General features: G+C 40.0%; 1 protein-coding gene across 1 annotated transcript in view; it reads right to left on the bottom strand.

The window, feature by feature from the left end:
• Positions 1-1,932: 1,932 nt before the first annotated feature.
• The window catches only part of SOAT2 (sterol O-acyltransferase 2), a 27,905-nt gene continuing 7,660 nt past the window's right edge, over positions 1,933-22,177 (bottom strand). Inside the window, exons 2-11 of the mRNA XM_087954197.1 lie at positions 19,550-19,869; positions 16,449-16,524; positions 14,641-14,722; positions 14,400-14,445; positions 13,622-13,751; positions 12,594-12,691; positions 8,556-8,654; positions 8,026-8,161; positions 3,543-3,688; positions 1,933-2,567 (exon numbers count right to left, since the gene is read on the bottom strand). Coding sequence (XP_087810323.1) covers positions 2,517-2,567; positions 3,543-3,688; positions 8,026-8,161; positions 8,556-8,654; positions 12,594-12,691; positions 13,622-13,751; positions 14,400-14,445; positions 14,641-14,722; positions 16,449-16,524; positions 19,550-19,869 — 1,184 coding nt within the window. The 3' untranslated portion in view covers positions 1,933-2,516. The remainder of the gene's footprint in view (positions 2,568-3,542; positions 3,689-8,025; positions 8,162-8,555; positions 8,655-12,593; positions 12,692-13,621; positions 13,752-14,399; positions 14,446-14,640; positions 14,723-16,448; positions 16,525-19,549; positions 19,870-22,177) is intronic.

Here is a 22,177-nt window from a genome sequence, read left to right as displayed (position 1 = left end):
TTCAGAGATTGTAACTAGGTGACTGAAGTTTCTGCCATGCAAAAATCTAATTGGAGAACATGATTGATGACTCTTGGCTATGGATGTGTTTCGTTGGAAAATATGAATTATGATACACCCAGAGGGATGGGAGAAAACCAGGGACAAGGGTGACAATGAATTACATGTCTCAGAGTTGGCTACACCCAGGTCATGCTGACATGTTAACTCCCAATAAATCCTGTTTAGTTTTGGAAGTTTGGCTCGAGACTCATGATTTAATTGGGGGTAACTACTGGAATCCTGACAGCTAGTTTTCATCCATTGTTTCTTGTCTTGCCTTCTGGTGCTTTGAAAAACAAGTTGACTTCCTCTTCTTTGTAGCAGCCCCTTAAATACCATTCTTCATGCTTTTGTCACCAGGCCCTTAATCATCTTAGTTGCTCTTCTTTGCATTTTTTTGCGAAGCCTCAACATCATTTTTGTAATGTGGTTACCAAAATTGCAATATTCCAGGTGTGTGGTCTTATTAAAGAGTTACAAAGCAATACTAATACTTCATGCCTCTATTTATACAACCAAGCATTGTAGTATCTTTTTTGACTGCTGCTGTACACTGCTGGCTCATATTTAAATGATTGTCCACTAGGGCTCTAAGGTCCCTCTCACAATTACTGTTTTTGGCCAGGTTTCACCAATTTGTACTTGTACCTTTGATTTTTTCCTGCCCAGGTGTAAAATTTTGCTTTTCTCCACATTAAATTTCATGTTGCTGTATAGGGCCCATCGTTCAAGTCTGTCAAGATCTTTTTGGATCCTAAGTGTGTCTTCGGGGTGTTGGCTGTTCCTGCTAGCTTAGTATCATCTCCAAATTTGATAAGCTCCCCTTCTATTCCCTCATCTACAGTAAGTCATTTATGAAGATATTGAATAATACTGGGCCTAAGACAGAACCATGTGGTACCCCACTGCTTACTTCCCTCCATGTAGACATAGTGCCATTAAGGACTACTTGTTGAGTACGGTTTGTCAGCCAGTTGCAAATCCAACTAGTGGTGATGCTGTCTAGCCCACATTTTTCTAATTTACCGAGAAATAGATCGTAGTCTACTTTGTTGAAAGCCTTTGTGATGATTTGGGGCAAGACATAGAGGCAACACAGCCATCTGATAGTTCAAACTCCCCTTTATTGCCCCAACTTTTCCCCAAACACTCCCACTTTTATGGCAAGTCCCAGAACAAAGTGCTCTCACATACTTCCAGCAGCCTCTGGCTGCGAGTAGTCCAGCAAATGCCGTCAGCACAATTACTTCATCGCAAGGAGGCTGACAAGGCAAAGGGGACAAGGCAGCAACAAGGCAAGGAGACCAGCAAATTCCAGACATTGGCACAGGCACACGAAACTCCACGAATTCAATGCTTGTTCCCGACAAGTGCCCCTCCCCACGGCGTCTCCTTAAGTCTCATTCCCCAGGTGTGTCTTGCATTGCTCTGACTTCCTCTCCACTCTCTGTGCTTGGGGATCAGGAGGGGACAGTCTTTGTTCATTGCCTGAACTTTGTCGCTCTTCTTTTCCACTTCCTGCTCTCTCTTACCCCTTCTCTTGGTCGTCCTACCCTGTTTTTCCCTGCTTACAAGCCATCCCAGGACATGAGGGGCCAGGCTGCCTCGTCCTGCTCCTCCCTGCATTCCTCCAGAGGCAACAAAGCCGCACGCTCAACTTCCCTCAGCCCCAGTTCCAGCTAGTCCTCCTCTGCAGACTCAGGCTCCACAGGGCCATGACAGCCTTGCTGAAAGCTGGGAAGTGGGATAACCTACATTTCAAAATGGAGCTCTCATGATTGGAGCTCTCAAAGATTGTCACTGATAAATTTTCCTGAGCCCTTTTCCCCTGGAATTTGAGCACCAAGAAGACCCATGAATTGATGGATTTCAAAGACATTGTTCAGGGTGCCAAGATGTCTGACCACATATGTGGCATTTATTACTTTTATACCATTTTTACAAGCAAGGAAGAGTAGCATAGATACAGTATTTGGATTGGAGAATAGATACCACATGAGTGAAACCTCCCAACCACATTGGTACAACCTCCCAACCAATCCTTAAGACTAGTGGTGATGTTAGTAAATGAGATCACCTATATGTCTGGAAAGTCTGGGATTTTCCACCTTCACCAGGATATAGGGAATGAGATCATGCAAGTAACCAAGAGGCCTGATACAGGTTTTAAACACTGCAGTTTGCTGCTAGCATCTAGCGCCATCTATAGGATCTCAGTGGCCACTGCAATGAACTCCACACAGGGATCTTTGTAGATGTTCAGTCTCAACTAGATAAGTGCCTTTGAACCTACAAGCCAAATTTTAGCACCCTCTGGTAAAGAATTTCCAAATACAGCTTTCCATGGAGGGAGTGGAGGAGACGCATGATGTGCTGAGAGCCCTTGTTGTCGCAGCAGCAGAGTAATGAGGTATTCTTGTGAGACGTCCTTTATGAAGCAAAGTAGAAGGCTAGGGTAGGCTGGAAATAGTTGCTTATGGGTGGCAATACCAGGAATGTGGAGTCACTAGCCCCCAGAAGGTCTTCTGAGAAAAGAAAACAATGACTATGTCAAGAGAGACAGAATAGCTAGAAGGGAAACTGCCATAAGACAAAATGATGCAAGAATTCCAGCTAATCTCATGCTTAGATCTGGGTCAACAAGATCAGCCATATATATGTTCCAACATAATCAGGAGCCCTTCAGCACAATAACATTCCCAGAGTTTCAGCAATTTTGAAGGCAGCACTGGAGAGACTTTGAATTGCAGGCCTAGCCTATTCCGGAAAACAGGATCTGGCTCTGGCAGTTTTGCTTCTCAGGCCCCTCAGCTCAGGCCCCTCAACCCAAGGGAGCCCAGACTTGAAGGACGTTGCTTGTCAAAGGCTCTTAGACCCAGAATTTTCAATACTGGATGTCGCAGAGCACCTTTTGCAGTTACTGATATGAGGAGAAGGAAGAAAGGTTTGCTTTAACTCCCTGCAGGTGAGAATCTGACTATACTGTAAAGCAGGATCTTGCTATAAAGCGTTACAGAACCTGGTGTCCCCAAAAGGTGCTGGATTCCCAATCAGAGCCAACATACATGGTTGGTAACATGTTGGGCATATCTGTTGCTCTCAGTGGATTTGTGATTAGGCTTTTTTTCCTGGTCAGGTCTGCATAGAATGGAAATAAATGGAGTGAAAATAAAACAATAAGAACTTTGTAACATTCATGAATCAATAACAGTCAGGTGCTTTTTTTCACATATTGAAATGCCCCAAAATACAGCTAATGTGAAATATTTTTTTTCTTTATTTTTGATTGATTGGAACATTTTATGGTTTTAGAGCCAAAAGGTGACTGTAGTATTTATAAATATAAGGAATAATGAATCAATCTTTAATTAAATGGTTCCAGCTAGATTAGAGGGTTTTTTCCTCCTATTTTATCACTTTATATCTGAAAGCAACAAAAGTTGAAACCAAGAGGGAACCCAAGACTTACTCTAACTCCACAAGGTAAACTGTCTACTCACCTCCTTGAGTGGACAGTGGACGTGTGCAAACCACTCTTGGCAGTATAAGGCGAAAACAATCGCTAGGCCAAAAGGGAGGCATATCCATATGATGGTGTTCCAGACAGGGCCTTTTCTCTTTTCATTGGAAACAAAGTTGAAGAACACTATGAAGACAAACAGAAAAAGGGTTAATTGTGTATATTCCAGCCACACTGAGCCAAGGAGATGTCTCAGTTATTGATTTCTAATAACTGTTATCTACAATAGGAACGTTTCCCATTACAAAATCTAAAATAACAGCAATTTCCATGTTTTTTTAATTACAAATTTTATTGATTACAATATTTAAAAACATTGAATGAATTATTGAATAGTAATCAGATTCGTCCTCATATTTCATTTCCAAGGTCAACCTATTCATTTCGGTGCAGGTCAAGATCTTATCTATCACCTCGTCTTTGCTAGGTATTTCTCTAGCTATCCATTTCTGGGCAAACACAATTCTTGCTGCCATGATAACATGGATTATTAAATATATATCATCTTTACTATACTGTGCTGACATGATTCCCAATAAAAAAAGTCTCTGGTTTATAATTTATTTTTGTCCCCGTCATTTTCTCTAGCCATTTCCAGACCTTAAGCCAAAACTCCTGAGCCTTTTTGCAAGACCATCATGCATGATAGTACGTGTCCCATATTTGCTGACATTTCCAACATTTAGATGACTGGTTTTTATACATTCTGGCCAATCTTGCAGGTGGGAGATGCCACCGATAGAAGATCTTATACACGTTTTCCTTGTATTACGTGGCTAGCGTTATTTTTTTGTTCTGCTCCCATAATAATTGCCATTGGTCCAGACAGTGGTGGGATTCAAATAATTTAATAACCGGTTCTCCCGAAGTGGTGCGAACTGGCTGAATCCCACCACTAGGTCCAGATTTATATTGTAACTGAAATCCTTAGCCCAGGTCACCATAATTTATTTTACCTGTTCTTCATGCATTTTATAGTCCAGTAAGTATGTATAAATTCTCCTTATTTGTTTGTCTTCTGGCCCTAACAGAATTTTATCCAATACCAAATCATGCATATTAATTCCCCATTCTTTCTTATCTTTACCATGCCTTGATTGAATTTGAAGATAGGCCTACCATTCCAAGTCTACCCCTTGTTGTTTTAACTCCTGTCTAGGCTTCAATTGCCTCTCATCATTTAAGATATCTTTATAGGTAATAGCTTTTTCCTGATTGTACAAGTTTGGGTAGACTATTGCTTCTAGAGTAGATATCCAGGCAGGCATTTCCATATAATTTTGAGTTTTAATTTTGTTCCATATTAGATAGATAGCTTGCCTAATTTTATGCCTTAGGAAATAATGTATGGCTGCCATACCACAGAAACGTGTGCCAGCCCTGCTGTAGATCACGGCCCTCTAATTGTAATATTCTTCTGTCTTTTCAGTTTATCCAATCCTTAATCTGGGTAAGTGCAGCTGCCTGATAGCGTAGTTCCCATTCTGGGAGTCCAAATCCTCCTCTTTCTTTTCCTTCCTGTAATAACTTTAATTTAATCCTGGGTCTCTTCCCTTGCCATACGAAGTTTATCGTCAATTTATTCAAATCTCCAAAGAATTTTTGGCCCAATTTAACAGGTATGTTTTGAAACAAGAAGAGCACTTTTGGTGGTATGGTCATCTTGATTGCTGATATTCTTTCTAGTAAAGAGAATCTTAAATTGCTCCATCTTTCCAGGCCTTCTTTTGATTGCTTCAGCAATTTGTCGTAATTATCTTCTTTGATTGTAATGCATCTCGCTGATATCTAAGATATCCAAGATATCTTATGTTTTTTTACTATTTGGATGTCCATCTTCTTAGCCAAATATCCTGTCTGTTTATTAGTCATATTCTTAACAATCGTTTTAGTCTTGCCTTTATTAATTTTTAAACCAGCGTTTTAGTCTTGCCTTTATTAATTTTTAAACCAGCAGCATCGCCAGACTCTTCAAGTATCTCTAAAAGTTTCAGGCCAGTTTGTTCTGGATCTTCCATAATAAACACCAGATCATTGGCAAAGGCTTGAAGTTTAAAGGTCTCTTTTTTAACTTCTAAGCCTTTTATCTGCGGATTTTGCCAAACTGTCCTTGTTAGCACTTCCAATGTGAATATAAATAGTGGGTTAATATAAATAGTGGGCAGCAGGCATCTTTGTCTCCTTTCTGTATATTGAAATTTTTTGTCGCTTCTCCATTTATTAATATTTTGGTTTCCTGTTTAGTATATAACGCTGTGATGGTATTTTAAAAGTTTTAGCCAAAGTCCATATATCTAAGTTGTTGTTGTAATAAAAATAGCCATTTAATGTTATCAAAAGCTTTTTGGGCATCTAAAAAAAGAAATGCCACTTGTTGTCCGCTATGAACTTCATAAAATTCTTGGATATCTAATATTGTTCTTATATTGTGTTTAATTTGTCTTGTAGACAAGACGCCATTTTGATCTCTATGAATGAATTTGTTTAAAAACCTTTTTAGCCTCTCAGCTATGATTGTTGCAAATAGTCTGCGTTCAAAAGAGATATCAGTCTATAATTTTTAATCAGTGATGGACCCGAATTTTCTTTGTGTATCAATATAATATTAGCTTCAGTTCACAATCATGGATTTTTTGCTTATTCTAAAACTGCATTGAAGACTTCTAATAATGGTTGGCCCAGAATGTTTTGTTGATCTTTATATAGTTCAGACAGGATGCCGTCTGGGCTTGAGGCTTTGCTGTTTTTTTGTTTATTGATTGCCTTGATAATTTCTGTCATTTTGATTTCCTCATTCAACATAATTTTTGTCTCATGTAATTTGGGTGGATCTGCTTTCTTTAAACATGCCAATATTTTCTCTTCTATATGCCCATCATTTTCATTATATATTTGCTCATAGAACGTCTGAGCGATATTTTTCCTTGCATCTTCCTGATAGCACATCCTTCCATCTTCATCCCATGATCCATCATTTCCCCCTTAATCTCTTCAGTTTATGTGCTACCATCACCCTGGTTTATTTGCATTTTTGAAAAAATTCTGTTTTTTCTGTTTTAATTGTTGAGCTAGAGCTTCTTTTTAAAGAAGATAAAGTTTGTGTTTGATTATATTCATTTGATTTTTAATGCTTTTATTTTGTGGTTCTTTCTGTAGTGCTATCTCCAGACTTTTAAAATCATCTTCTAGAGTTTTCTGTAATTGTTTCTTCTCCTTGTTTTTCTTTGCCATGTATGATATTACCACTCCTCTTATATATGCCTTTGCTGTGTCCCAGAGATTTTGAAGGGATTTATCCTCTTGTTCATTCTCTTTAAAAAAGAAGCCTAATTCTTTCTCCAACTTTAGCCTAAAATCCTTATCCTTTAAGATTGATCATTGAAATGTTCATCTTGATGTTCTCTTATGCTCTTTCCAGCAGAGTTTCATGGGGTTGTGGTCCGGCCAAAGGTTCATCTCAATATCTACTACTTTGATTTCTGAATCCATCTCCTTCGAGATCAACACTATGTCTATCCTGGACCACGACTTGTGCCTGTTTGAGTACCATGTACATTTACTTTTCTCCCTATTCCTCTCTCTCCAAGCCTCCTGTATACTTAGGTTTTTGGCCATTTCAAAAGAAGTTCTTGGTAAAATTCTTCTATTTCCTTTTCTCGTGTCATTACATTTTTTGTCAACGATAGCATTAAAGTCTCCTATAATACAAATCTCATCATATTCTATGGCTTGAATTATATTATGTAAACTTTTACAGAATTGTTTTTGGGCTCCATTGGGTGCATAAATTTCAGCTGAAGTCCACACATCTTAAAGTCACCAAGATTGAGAAATACTGGTTGGGTCAATCTTTCCTTAGCTAGTCTTTCTCAATTTGAAAAGCTCCACTCATCTAGGGTACCGATACCCAGGGTTCCATAGCCAAGATGTCCAAAGGCATACTGGAAATTATAATAATAGTAAATCGGAGTACATGAGTTGTGGGGTGGAAGGTCATTCTCTGAGCTTGTGGGCTGGTTTCCATCTTCAGTGGAATTTAGGGGGTGTCAGTGTCAGTATTGTGCTTATAAGGTTTCCATGTTGTCAGCAGGCATTGTGATGGTGAGGTCATGTCAGGTCAGGTTCTAATGATGGGTCCTGTGATGGGTCAGGTGTGAGTCAAATAAATTGGTGGTCTTGTGATGGACGGGTAGGGATCACAAGATCCATCATAAGACCTTGGCCAATGGCTTAATATATTTTGAATAGAGTTGGAGCAAATCCAACCTACCAGCGGTAAAAAAATTGTACCAAAAAGGACATGAATGTGTGCCAATTGGGAAATGTGGAAACCCCAAACCAGAGGAGGGCAGAACAGAATGAAAGAAGGTTCACCAGGAATAATCCATGCCACATTATGTTTTACGGGCCTTGCTTGAGTCTTCTGAGGAAAGGTTCAGTCCATTTCCTGAGGGGCTACTTACCTCCAGTCCCAGCAAACAGCACAAACAAGACAGGATAGAAGAAGCCAAAAGACAAGGTGAGTATATATTCATGGGAAATGGCTGACAAAAGGAAGACGATGAGCATAGCTCCATCTCGGGCTCTCTCTCCAATCAGCTGGAAGAGAAGGAGCACAGGTGAATCATAGACTTCATCTTGGTGATCACCAATAAACAATTAGGACAGACACAGAGAAATTACATGCAACAGGTTTACTGTATGGGGCAATATAGGGTGGGTTTGGCAAGCATGTCAAACTTTTCAGGTGCTCCACACAGTAAACCAATCCAAATAATAGTACTTTTATTATAAGGTTACAGAGATAGAATCTGGCAAGTCTGAAACACGCCCCCCCCAGCCTTTATTTTCTGAACAACAAGGGAGAACCTCTTCTGAGATGTTATTCTTCCTCCATTCCTGCTCTGAGCTGAGACATCTCCTCTTGACCATTGCCCTGGCTGCAGTTCTGCCCCCAAAGATTATTCTCACAGCCCATTACAGCCTTACCTACCCACAGAAAATCTTGATAAATGTAGAAGTACAACCAATCGTGTACAATCACATTCCATGACCGATAGAATGTCGAGAATGCTGTGGAATTCCACCAGTCCTAGGCAGGAAGAATGAAATAAAGAGCATGAAAAACACAGAAATGCCAGGCTTGAAACTGGAACATCACTGTATTTTGGCCAGCAAAGAGACAAGCCCCTCTAAATTTCCTGTGTACGGGTAGTCCTTGAGTTACAAGGGCAATTGGGATTAGAATGTCCATCACTAAGTCAGTGGGGAAACCAGTGGGAAATTGCAACTCTCAAACAGGCAGGTAAGTGGCTATTGTCAGGTATGGGAGAGCAAGGAGGCGTCCTGGGTGTTATGGTGAGATTAAGGGTCGGGGACGGTCAAGGGGGGCATGAAAAGTTAGATTTCAGCTGTGGGGAGGGAAGGAATGAACCATCACGTGGGATCTTGCAAAGTCTTTCAGAACATGTTATTTGATTTCGTATGCTCCCTAAACATACATGTTTCTATAGGAGCCTTCATTTAATGAAAATTGGAAGCAGCAATAAAGTTATTAAGTGGTCATTAAGTGAAACACTTATGTTATTTATTTGCCAAATTTATTTATTGTCGAATTTACATAGCTGCCGATCTCACCTAAAGTGACTCCAGTGCCATATGATCCTAGCAAAAATTAAAATATTTTACCAGCCCATTAAAACAATTAGTATGGATAAAACATGCTTGCAATCTTAGTTCTATTTGTTTTGCTTTACAGACCTGCAGAGGTTGTAAATGTGAGGATTGATCATAACTTTATTATCATAGTTGTAACTGCAACCAATTGCTAAATCAAAATTAGGCATGCATGCCCCTAACTACCTCAACTCCAACTCCAACTGGCCTTAAATGCAAGCTACTCAATGCAAGAAGCCTTGTGAATAAAATACCTGATTTTCTCCTCTTACTAAATATGGCTAAATTCGACATCATATTTGTCTGTGAAACATGGCTCATCGCATCTCTCCCTGACTCCATTACCACAGTAAGAGATTATCATGCTTACCGATCAGATCGTGAAATCCGTAGAGGAGGTGGTGTTGCTATTTTCTATAAAAAGTCCTTACATCTAAAAAACATCCAAGTTACTCAAGAGCTTGCTCTTTCTGAGACCATCGTCTGTGAACTGTCCTTAAATATCACATTTCGATTCTTCCTATGTTACAGAGCCTGATTATGACATTGAACACGTAAACAAGCAAAATTCACTACTAACATGGGCAACATCCTGCCCACACACTTTTATCTTTCTTGGTGACTTCAATCTACCTCACATTAACTGGACCCTAAATGAATGTAAAACTGAACCTTCTACAATGCTGTAACAAACCTGGGACTGGAACAACTAGTAAACAACAATACTAGACTTAACAACTGCCTCGATCTCATCTTCTGCAATAGTTTGAATTCAATTTATGGAATACAAATTAAAGAACCCTTTTCCAACAGTGACCACAATATGATTGACTTTTGTCTCAACATATGTCCACACAAAAATCAACACAACAATGTGATCCCCAATTATAACTTCAAAAAAGGCAACTATGATCTTATAGACAACGATCTCTCATCCCTTGATTGGCAATTTCTATTCACTGGATGCAATACTGTTGAAGACCATTACAACATATTTTTACTTGAAGTCAAAAGAGTCATCAAACTATATGTACCAATAACAACTCCAAAAACCAGAAAAAACAGATTACCCATAACAATAAGGAAGCTTCAATCCAAAAAGAGATCACTTTGGCGGAAAAACAAATCTGGTCACGTTGCCAACTTCAAAAGCTGATACAAAAATATATGCCACCAGATAAAGACTGAAGGCACCAATGATCACATTAAACAAGAGGAAAGCCTTCTACGCCCCAATTCCACCCGCGCTTTCTACAATTTTGTGAACAACAAACTAAAAGACTCAAGGTCCATCCCACCCCTGAAAGGACCTAATGGTAAAGACTGCAATGATGACACCATTATAGCCAACCTCTTTAACACATTCTTTGGCTCAGTATTGGTAAACAGCAATGGATCATGCCCAGTATTTCCTAGTCGAACCAGAGATAACTACAATGATCTAATACATATCGATTTTACAGAAGACAATGTTGAAAAAGTAGTACGCAATCTAAAACCATCTCTATCTATTGGACCAGACGGAATATGTGCCTACTTCTTAAAAAAGCTATCCACTGCTATAGCCGAACCTCTAAGCTTAATCTTTGAAAAATCTTTCAGGACCAGCTCCTTGCCAAAACTATGGTCACAAGCCACAGTCATCCCCATCTTCAAAAAGGGAGACCCCAGCCTAGTTGAAAATCACAGACCAATCTCTTTATGCTGCATCACCTGTAAAGTCATGGAATCAATTATTAACCAATCCATTATCCTCCACTTAAAGACAAACAACCTACTCTCTAATAAACAATTTGGTTTCAGAAAAAAAAACTATCCTGCAATCTGCAACTCTTACACTGCAAAAACATATGGACTACACAACTCGATCAGGGCAAAGCAATAGATGCAATCTACATAGACTTCTGTAAAGCCTTTGATTCAGTGGTACATGACAAACTACTCCTAAAACTAAAATCTTATGATATCTCTGGACACTTGCATAACTGGATAGAAGCATTCCTATCAAACAGACAACAAATGGTCCAAATTGGGAGCGTCCTATCAAACTCTGTACCTGTCAACAGTGGTGTCCCCCCAAGGCAGTGTTCTAGGCCCAACTCTCTTCATACTCTACATAAATGACCTCTGTGATCATATTAAGAGCAACTGCATCCTCTTCGCTGATGATGTAAAGCTATTCAACACCACAGACAATACTGCTACCCTTCAAAAAGACCTCAACTATGTATCAGAATGGTCAAACAAATGGCAACTTCAAATCTCAACAAACAAATGCTCTGTCTTACATATTGGCAAAAAAAAATCAGAAAATAAAATACAGTCTGAATAGTCAAGACCTTGCTGATGATCTAAACTCTGTCAAGGACCTTGGAGTACTCATCTCTAATGATCTAAGTGCTAGAGCCCACTGTAACTACATAGCCAAAAAGGCATTAAGAGTTGTTAACCTAATCTTATGTAGCTTTTTCTCTGGTAATATTACACTAATAACTAGAGTGTACAAAACATTTCTTAGACCAATACTCGAATACAGCTCATCAGTCTGAAACCCGCATTGCATATCTGATATTAACACAGTTGCGAAAGTCCAGGAATATTTCACAAGAAGAGTTCTCCACTCCTCTACTCGTTGCAGAATACCTTATGCCACCAGACTTGAAATTCTAGACCTAGAAAACCTAGAACTATGCCACCTTCGCTCCGATCTAAGTATAGTATATAAAATCATACATTGCAATATCCTACCTGTCAATGAATACTTCAGCTTCAACCATAACAATACAAGAGCAAACAATAGATACAAACTCAAGGTTAATCGCACCAAACTAGATTGCAGGAAATACGACTTCAGCAACAGAGTGATCAATGTCTGGAATACTCTACCTGACTCTGTGGTTTCTTCCCCAAACCCCAAAAACTTTAACCTTAAACTTTCTACTATTGACCTCACCCCTTTCCTAAGAGGTCTGTAGGGGGTGTGTATAAGCGCACCAACGTGCCTACCATCCCTGTCCTATTGTTTCTTTTATTTTTCTTATATGTATCCATGTATTCATAACTATGTTTTTACTTATACCTATTATCTTGTAAGCAATTGACAAACCAAATAAAATAAAAAATAAATAAAATAAATATTTATTACTTTGATTACAAGCAATCGGATACTTCAGTGTCAACTTCTTCAATGTAGTTGTTTTACCAAGTTGAAATTTGCTTTTCTTTCAGAGCCATAACATCTCAGAACTTTTTTTGAAGTTTTTCTAACTATTCTTCATGGCCAATGGACGATTCAAGCATATCCAGACTCCTCATATCTTTCTTGCAACCTTCTCCCCCTCCCCCTTGTTATCACCTTGTAGAAAGAACGGTCTGCAAAGCGCAGGATCTCAGCAAATATGTTATGCCAGCAGTCCAGGAAGAAATAGAAGACCACGAATAAAATAGATATCACTGAATGAGAGAGGTAAAGAAATACATTAGTTCTTCCCACTTTTGGGAGAGAGAAGAGATTTTAAAAACTCAGTTATTGTTACAGATTTAAGGCAGACTATTGTAAATCAAGTTAGACTTTTAGGCTAGTATCCTAAATGGAATGTCTATAGAGATTTTCAATCATCTAGGTCATTATTGTCTCAAAGGTGCTTTACAAAAGGCAATTTGACTTTCTTGTTTTTTTCCTTGAAAATGTTTCACTTCTCATCCAAGAAACTTCTTCTGTTCTGAAAATGAACTGAAGAAGCATTTTGGATGAGAAATTAAAGTTTCCGAGTGGAAGAAGAACTAAATGGCCTTGCCTATGTTATTTTGTCAGGGAATTGTGCAGCTGGTATCCAAAAGGAGTCAGAGATGCTGATATGTACCAGTTTTATATAAATAAATATATTTACAGTTAGTTAGATAGGCAAACAGGAGCATTGTCAGATAAATCAACCTAGCAAAAGCACAATGAGGTAAATTGCAGACAGCACACAGGGCACACAGAGGAAAAAGGTGGGACACAAGGAAACCCCCCCTTTACTCTCACAGCAACCGAATACAACTCAGATTCCCTCATGCAGTGGCCAGCTCTCTTCAACCATTTAGCTATAACTGTGTGTTCTTACTCATTGTCCAACCCTTCACTTTTCCAGCTATTAAATTTTAAATATCTTAGCAACCTGTTTTTAACTAAGGCTGTAGCCATACATTAAACTCCACTACACACTGGCCTTTCCATTTTTGTTCCATGTATATTGGTAGAAACTCTGAAAAGATGAGCCTACAGCCCATACTACTAAATTCATACCCCAAGCTCTGGAAGTCTTTCTGAACAGAAAGTACATCCTTTTGGGACAGATCAGATTACCGTTTAATCCCATTACAGAAATTGTTTCCACATACCAGGCATTACTGAATCAAAGATGGAGAGCAGCTGGATTTTGATGGTGAAGGGTTGCTTATGCATGTTGCTGAAGTTAGAGATGAAATAGTATTTCATGAGGAAATTCACAAAGTATATACATGCCAGGAACTGTGGGACAGAGAGAAAAAACTCTACCTTAGTGATCTGCTTGTATCTCAGTGTTCTGGCAAGGCATACCAGTTGCCAGCTCTCGGCTATGATTAAGAAAAACCTTTTTCTGGTCTATGATCTCAGAATCTGGATTTGGCTGCCATTTTAACATTTTAACATTTTAACATCCTACAGTACAATGCCCAAATGCTGTCTTCCAACACCAGCCCTTCTTCAGTTTAGTTTTAGTCAATCTGTCACAGATTTCTGCACCACTCACTCCCATCAACTCTGCTCTCTTTCAAACCCCTTTTTCCTTTTGTTTTCCTATGGGAGATATTTGAAAATATGTACATTGCGTCTAAAGTTTTAAATTGAACATTTCTTAGGGAAGTGACCTTTTTTGCATCAAAGATGACTCAGAACAAATGTTATATCTCATTCACTCAAGGCTAGAGAACTCTGGGGAACTTAAATGGTGGCCTTTGGTCACTCAGGGCTACTTAAACAATTACTGCTATTTACTACTTTGGCTGGCTAAGACACATTAGGGTTCCAGTCCATCTAAGATTTATGGGAAAAGCCAACAGTCTCCAGGCACATTTCTAATCCAGAGAGGCCTGATAAAACCAACCAGCCAATGGAAACTTAATGTGTTTCTCTCACCTCAACCAGTTTTTGGATGACGTAACTCCAGCGGATGTATGGATCTCTATAAGGAAAGAAGTAGGAATAAGGTTGAGATAGGATGAGAGCAGTTCTCTTTTCTTGGGAAATACAATGGTTACAACATTGTTCTGGGGGGGCATGGGTCATAGCTCCTGAAACCCATTTTTCCTATTATTTTTCTCATAGAGCTGAGAAACCAGGGAGCCCCAAAAGAGAAGGACAATATGCAAGGAGTTACCTTGGATAGCTCTTTCTGTAGATCAAAGTAGGGCAGAAGAGAAAATATAAGTAGGTTGAGAATTCAGGAGGGCTTATCTTCCCTGGAATGGGGGGAAAAAGCAAAGGAATGGTTGAAGGTACATAGGGTCAAATCGAGAAACATCAGTTTGTATGCTGAAGAAATAGTTGCCCTGGACACACATGATGCTCAAGTGTAGGCATCTTCTCTCTGCATACCATTTCAGCAGGAAAAACACAGAGCTTCATGTGTATGTGATGATAGCAGTAGCAACAGTACTTAGACTTATATACCACTTCATAATGCTTTACAGCCCCATCTAAACGGTTTACAGAGTCAGCATATCGTCCCCAACAATATGGGTCCTCATTTTACCGACCTCAGCAGGATGGAAAGCTGAGTCAATCTTGAGCCAGTGAGAAGCGAACTTCTAACATTTGGCACAATTAACCTGCAATACTGTGTTCTAACCACTGTGCCACCACAGCTCTTCTTATTATATTTCTTAGGTACAAAAAGTAGTTTATTACGATACTTCTTATGTACAAAATGTAGTTAAGGTGTGATACAGGATGCAGAATTCAGGGTTTTGAAAATCTATCTCCATTTTTTTTTATTTTGTCAAGCAATTATAAGATAACAGGTATAAGTATAAACATAGTTATGGATACATGAAATGGATACATATAAGAAAAATTAAAAAGAAACCATAGGACAGGGACGGAAGGCACATTGGTGCACTTATGCACGCCCCCTACAGACCTCTTAGGAAAGGGGTGAGGTCAATAGTAGACAGTCTAAGGTTAAAGTTTGGGGAGTTTGGGGAAGAAACCACAGAGTCAGGTAGAGTATTTTATATGGTATATAAAAGCAACAAACAAGGAAGTGTTCACAGAGAGACGTATAGGACAAAATGCAATCAATAAAATTTTGCACTGTATATCAGATTTTTTAAAAAAATTTTGAGCTGCTTATAAAAGACAAATAAATAAATAAATAAATAAATCGCATATGTTCTGCAGCTCTTCATACAAAATAAAGTCTGGCAAATAGGAGTGATTTGGTGAATGATTTGGTGAAATGTATTTGACCCAGGCAAGAGGTTTCTTTTGCTTTGCATCCATATCCCTTTTCTTAGTTTTCTGCCTTGTGCACAGAGGTGGATTTGAAGCTGTACAGATGCAGATAACTCAACAAGATGTCTGTAACAAATTACATTTATTGGTTTCTTCAGGTATCCTTATAACTCACGTTTGTGAAGAAGTTCTTCTTTAATGACCAATCCTTTGTATATCTGCCTTGTAATAAAAGATAGGTATCTCCTAACACATCTCATAGTGATAGAAAGAAGCTGCCATGAGTTAAAGAGTTCAGGCAAAAGTGAGGGAAACTCCCCCAACCCATCGAGGGTCAAATTAGTGACCAATCGGGATTAGAGATGTGGCCATGTGACATGAACTACATTTCCCAGGATACCTTTTACTATATTTACCATGATTCATTCCCTTAAGGGGACAGCTCATAATTCCTAAGTAACTATCCAATTCCCATAGACTGGCTGGGACAGCACACTTAGTATTTTGCTATACTTAAATTCTACTTACACCATCTACGCAATCACTAACAGGCAAATGGAAAGTCTAATCCAATAGTTCCATCGGTGTATGATAGCAATTAGCATGCCAGTAGTTGGATGACTATCTTATGCTACCACTAGGTGCTGCAATTGGTGGAAAATCAGTTTGGGGACTATGTGAGCGACTTACAGCCATAATAATCACCATTAAGTTCCTCCAAGTCAAACTCACCAACTTGGTCCCTGGCATGGAGAAGAGGAGGCATCGATTCTCTCAGAAATGAATAGCTTTTCATCAGGAACCGGATCTATGCCAGAGAGGGAAATGAGCAAGGAAACAGTGTGAGGTTGAGTCATGTTGTAGATATTCTTGAAGAGGACTTTAGTATTCTGCTATGCCACCTACCTGGCCTTTGGTACCATCCTTCAAAGAAAGGAATTACACCCATTAGTTAAGCAGGATGGGGTGATCTAAGAGGTCTCCAATGCTCCCCATGGCGGATCCCATGGTGCTCCAGACATTGTCTGTCTAGACTTCTCAGACAGAAATGACCCCTGCATACTTACTTGGCTAACTGTCAGCTATACTGCCTGATGATCTTTCTTCTCAACCTCTTGCTTGTATGAAATCTGCTTGTCTTCCAGCTTGCAAGAAGAACATATATTTGAGGCCATGGCAAGTGCCACGGTAAGCATTTATACATGACATATACATGACGATGGCTGCTAAGATTTTAAAAAGTGTACTGTATATCTTGTTCAGGGCAATGTGTACTGAAGTATATGTCTTTAATCTGGCCTACCCTTAATGACTCTATTTGGGGTTTTTCCAGACCATTCAGAGGACACCAGATAGGAGAAAGCTGCCCTTAAACCTGGAGTGAGGTTGGCATGTCTTCTCTGTGCAGTGGCAAATGAATGGCCTGTGTATGGAAGTATACTTTTATACTACAGGAGGCCTTCCTAGTGCTTGCTGCTATCTATATTTTCCATGCTGAGATGTCCTGGAACAACCAGAATTCCTTCACAAATCCAACCTCACTTCAAAGCAGGGGTGGGATTCTACCGGTTCCCACCGGTTCTACAGAACTGGATGTTATGATTCTGCCCAGTTTGGAGAACTGGCAAATCATGCCCCTGCTTGGCCCCGCCCCTTCCCCTCCCAGCCACTTGCCTCTGATGAGGCTGAAGATACGTTGCTGGAGCTGCCGGGCTTTAAGCCTGGAGCAAGAATCCCTTTCTCTCCTCCCCACCCTCCTGTGCCTATCCCATTTGGAAGATATTGGGTTTTGCTGTTGCTGATGACGTCCTCCATGCTTCCTAAATGAAGTAGATCGAGTGGGAAGTGGCTGGTGTGTGTGCGCGTGTGAAATTAAGCCGCCTTCCTATAAAATCCATTCAGAAAACAAAGGAACAGATATGGTTTAATTCTGCTTCAGCCCAGATTACTGTGAGACAAAGTAGTTTAAAAGTATTATTTAATTGACTAATTCATTGGCTTCCCGGCACTTCTTGTAGTACTGAGGATTTTAAAATAAAAACCAAGGAGCTCAGTGCTACAAGGAGAAGTTCCAGGAAGCGTTGCTGTAACTGAACCGGGCTTTAAAGCATTGTAAAGTAGCCTGGAGCAAGTATCCCTTGGGGGGCGGGGGAACTTTAATATCTTTAAAGCAGTGTCCTTGTGATGAAGGGGCAGTTTATATTATTTTATAGATTAACCCATCAGTAGAAAATAGGTAACATCCATTTGAAGTCAATCCATGCATTTAGTTAGGAGGAGGCAATATTAAATCAGAGCCTTGGCACAAGGGGCAATCCAGTAGAAGTGCCTTGATTGTTCCGTCCAAGCAGAGACATGAGCGTGGTAAGTATGGATATTATTAAATCAATTCATACAGAGATACAATGCTCAGTATCTTTAAAGTTGGTAATTCTTTCATGTTACTGACTTGGGAGTAATCAAATGATCAGGTCTCATGCTGCCTGGGGAATTCTGGGAATTGAAGTCCGCATGTCTTAAAACTGCTAAGCTTGAAAAACACTCAGAAGTACAACTTCTTGTGATCCTGGGTTATTTTCCTGCATTTTGGGAATAAGGAAATTATTCTATGTGCCTGGTGCAGAGATGCAGCTGACATCTAGTTAGATGCTAATTGGAAGGTTAAAGCGTAGATACAGATAATCTTTGACTTACAACTATTTGTTTAGCCTCCATTTAAAGTGACAACAGCACTGAAAAAAGTGACTTATATTCTCCCCCGCCCAGGGACGGACAGAGAGAGAGGGAGACGGAGGGAGGGAGGGAAAGAGAGTGAGAGACAGAGAGAGGGAGGGAAAGAGAGAGACAGAAAGAAAGAAAGGGGGAAGAGAGAGACAACACACACACACACAGAAAGAGAGGGGGAAAGAGACAAGAGACACAGGGAGGGAAAGAGAGACAAGAGACACAGATAGAGAGAAAGAAAGGAGGAAGGAAGGAAAAGAGAAACAAGACAGAGAGAGAAGACAGAGAGAGAGAGAGTGACAGGAGATGAGAGAAAGAAAGAAAAAGGGAGAAAGAAAAAGATGAGAAAGAAGGAGAAAGAAAGAGAGACAGAGGGAGATACCTGTTTAAAAGAAAATAGTAAAATGGCTCTTTGAGTGTTTAAGGTTGCAGACCCCAGGTTAGGCAAACACCATGGTCATTAAGCGAACTTTGTGGTCATTAAGCAAACACTGTGGTTGTTAAACAAGTCCATTTTCCCCAATGGACATTTTTAACCGGAAACCAGAAGAAATTGTTTGAAACTGGCAAAAAACAGAAAACCTCAGTCGCAAGACTGTGTGGGATGTTGTAACTGATCATAAGTGTGTGTGTGTGTGTGTGTGTGTGTGTGTGTATGGCTGTGATAACACCAAAAACAGGTCAAGTAGCTCTGGGGAGGTTAGTCATAAATTAGAACATTTGCTAAGCAACTGGCCATTAAGCGAGGATGACTTATATTTGTTTTGCAAGTCACATGGCCAACTAGCCATGCCTACCCATCATATGGCCAACTACCCACACCTAGCCAGTCACATGACCATCAAGCCACGCCCAGCTAGTTACATGACCCCCCTAGCCACACTCAGCCAGTCATATGACCACCAAATGATGCCCAGTCAGCAAGCCACACCCACCCAGTCTCATGACCACAAAGCCACACCCACAAATTAGGCCACACCTACAGAACCGGTTGTTAAGAAATTTGAATCCCACCTCTGCTTCAAAATTCAACATTAGCAACCCCAATTTCTGTTTAAGAACTCCTTTCCCCTGTACCCACTTTCTTTGTGCTGCTCAAAGTGCCATACCTGCTCATAGAGGACAATTTTTCGGGAGCCAATTCCCAAATTAGAGTAGACAACAATATAGATGGGGAAGAAGCCCAGCATTGCAGCGTGGCAGAGCAGCAGCACCACCACCAAGGTGATCGTCAAGAGATTGGGGAACCTGGTCATCTTCAAGCAGCCTGACCATATTTGTAGGGCCTGGTAGGGCACAAATAAGGTGTAGAGGAACATGCAGAGACAGGCAAAGAGTGCTGTGGGCAGCTGTTGAAAGCCAATGATAAAGAGCTCGAAATCCAAAACAAGACTGTGAAAGACAAAGAAGAAAAAGAGCTCTAAGGATGCTACCCAAAAGATAAGGATGTTTCAAATTAAATAAGCACTTTCTCTGGGGCATCCCCAATATTCAGTGGCATAACTGCTAAAAAGTAAAGGGGGAGGGTTCTGCTATTTTGAGGAGGTAAACTCATGAAGATTCTCGTGAACTCTTCAAAATAGATCAGTTAGAATGAAGGAAAACCTACCTCCAATGAAAACATTACAATCAGTCGCCCTCATTTTGTTCATAATCTTGTTTTGTTTCATAAACTTGATTTCATAACCTTCATGTCAACTATTGCTCCTCCTTAAATATTGGACCCTCAAAAAGGTTCCTAGCAGAATTTAAATGCATCAGAAATAGAAGTCTGGGAGGTTTTTGAGGGGTCTGTCATATTAGGAACATTACTCAACATTCCTCTCAGAATAATGTCTAATTCTTTTTTGGTACATCCCCCTGAGCTTTCTACTTATCTGGTCTACAGCTCATGTGGAACTTAGGTCATTGTATAAGATGTTTATTTATTCCATGTAAATCTTCCCTTTTGAAAATTCACAATGAAACACCTGGACTTTCCTCCTGATCTTGAAAGTGAAAGCTGAGAGATTGATTGACTAGCCCAAAGCGACCCAATTGGCTCCCTGTGAATGTGAAATTTGCTCTCTCTCTTCTACTGGACTCCCTCCTTGATCTGCTTCATGCTTGTTGGAATACATGATAGAATGTATTTTGTATTACAGCAAATACAGAGAATTAATTAGCCAGTAGATGGCAGCGTTTAGTTAGCATCTATGGTTATAATTTGGTTCCTTTATGTTCTAAAAAAAATTTCCTGCAACAGTTGTGACAGTTGAAACCATTAAGCAGCAAGGCCCACAGTGACTATACACTGTACACTTTATTTGATCTATATGGCTACATAACCAACCTCTGTATCAATCTGTGTGGCTATGCAATCATCCTCTGCTACCATTTCTATAGAATAGAATAGACTTTCTAACAATGCTTCAGCTTCAACAGAATTGCAGATTATTCAAGGGTTTGACTATCATGGACATTTCCTTCTCCTTCCTTTCCTTTCAGGAATTATTTCATTTGTACAGGTGAAACTCAAAAAATTAGAATATCATGCAAAAGTTCCTTTATTTCAGTAATGCAACTTAACAGGTGAACCTAATATATGAGATAGATTCATTACATGCAAGGCAAGATAGTTCAAGCCGTATTTGTCATAATTGTGATGATTATGGCTTACAGCTCATTAAAACCCCACATCCACAATCTCAGAAAATTAGAATATTAGATGCAATCAATAAAACAAGGATTGTACATAGAACAATATCGGACCTCTGAAAAGTATAAGCATGCATATGTACTCCGTACTTGGTTTGGGCCCCTTTTGCAGTAATTACTGCCTCAATGCAGCGTGGCATGGAAGCTATCAGCCTGTGGCACTGCTGAAGTGTTATGGAAGACCAGGATGCTTCAATAGTGGCCTTCGGCTCTTCTGCATTGTTTGGTCTCATGTCTCTCATCTTTCTCTTGGCAATGCCCCATAGATTCTCTATGGGGTTCAGGTCAGGCGAGTTTGCTGGCCAATCAAGCACAGTAATCCCACGGTCATTGAACTGGGTTTTGGTGCTTTTGGCAGTGTGGGCAGGTGCCAAGTCCTGCTGGAAAATGAAGTCAGCATCCCCATAAAGCTTGTCTGCGGAAGGAAGCATGAAGTGCTCCAAAATCTCCTGGTAGACGGCTATGTTGACCCTGGACTTAATGAAGCACAGTGGACCAACACCAGCAGATGACATGGCTCCCCAAATCAACACAGACTGTGGAAACTTCACACTGGACTTCAAGCATCTTGCAGTGTGTGCCTCTCCATTCTTCCTCCACACTCTGGGTCCTTGGTTTCCAAATGAGATGTAAAAGTTGCTCTCATCAGAAAAGAGGACTTTGGACCACTGAGCAACAGACCAGTTCTGTTTTTCTTTAGCCCAGGTAAGATGCTTCTGATGTTGTTTGTTGTTCAGGAGTGGCTTGACAAGAGGAATATGACATTTGAAGCCCATGTCCAGGATCCGTCTGTGTGTGGTGGCTCTTGATGCACTGACTCCTGCCTCAGTCCACTTCTTGTGAAAGTCCGCAACACTTTTGAATGGCCTTTTCCTGACAATCTTCTCCAGGCTGTGGTCATCTCTGCTGCTTGTGCACCTTTTTCTTCCACACTTTTCCCTTCCACAGCACTTTGGGAACATCCAACTTCTTTTGCAATTACCTTTTGAGGCTTTCCCTCCTTATGGAGGGTGTCAATGATGGTTTTCTGCACAACTATC

The sequence above is a fragment of the Notechis scutatus genome, chromosome 2 (assembly GCF_049901735.1).
Source record: "Notechis scutatus isolate UNSWTSFEM ecotype Mainland chromosome 2, rNotScu1.2, whole genome shotgun sequence".
NCBI lineage: Eukaryota > Metazoa > Chordata > Lepidosauria > Squamata > Elapidae > Notechis > Notechis scutatus.
The sequence above is the reverse complement of the archived record's forward strand: the minus strand, read 5'-3'. Positions and strand labels throughout refer to the sequence as shown.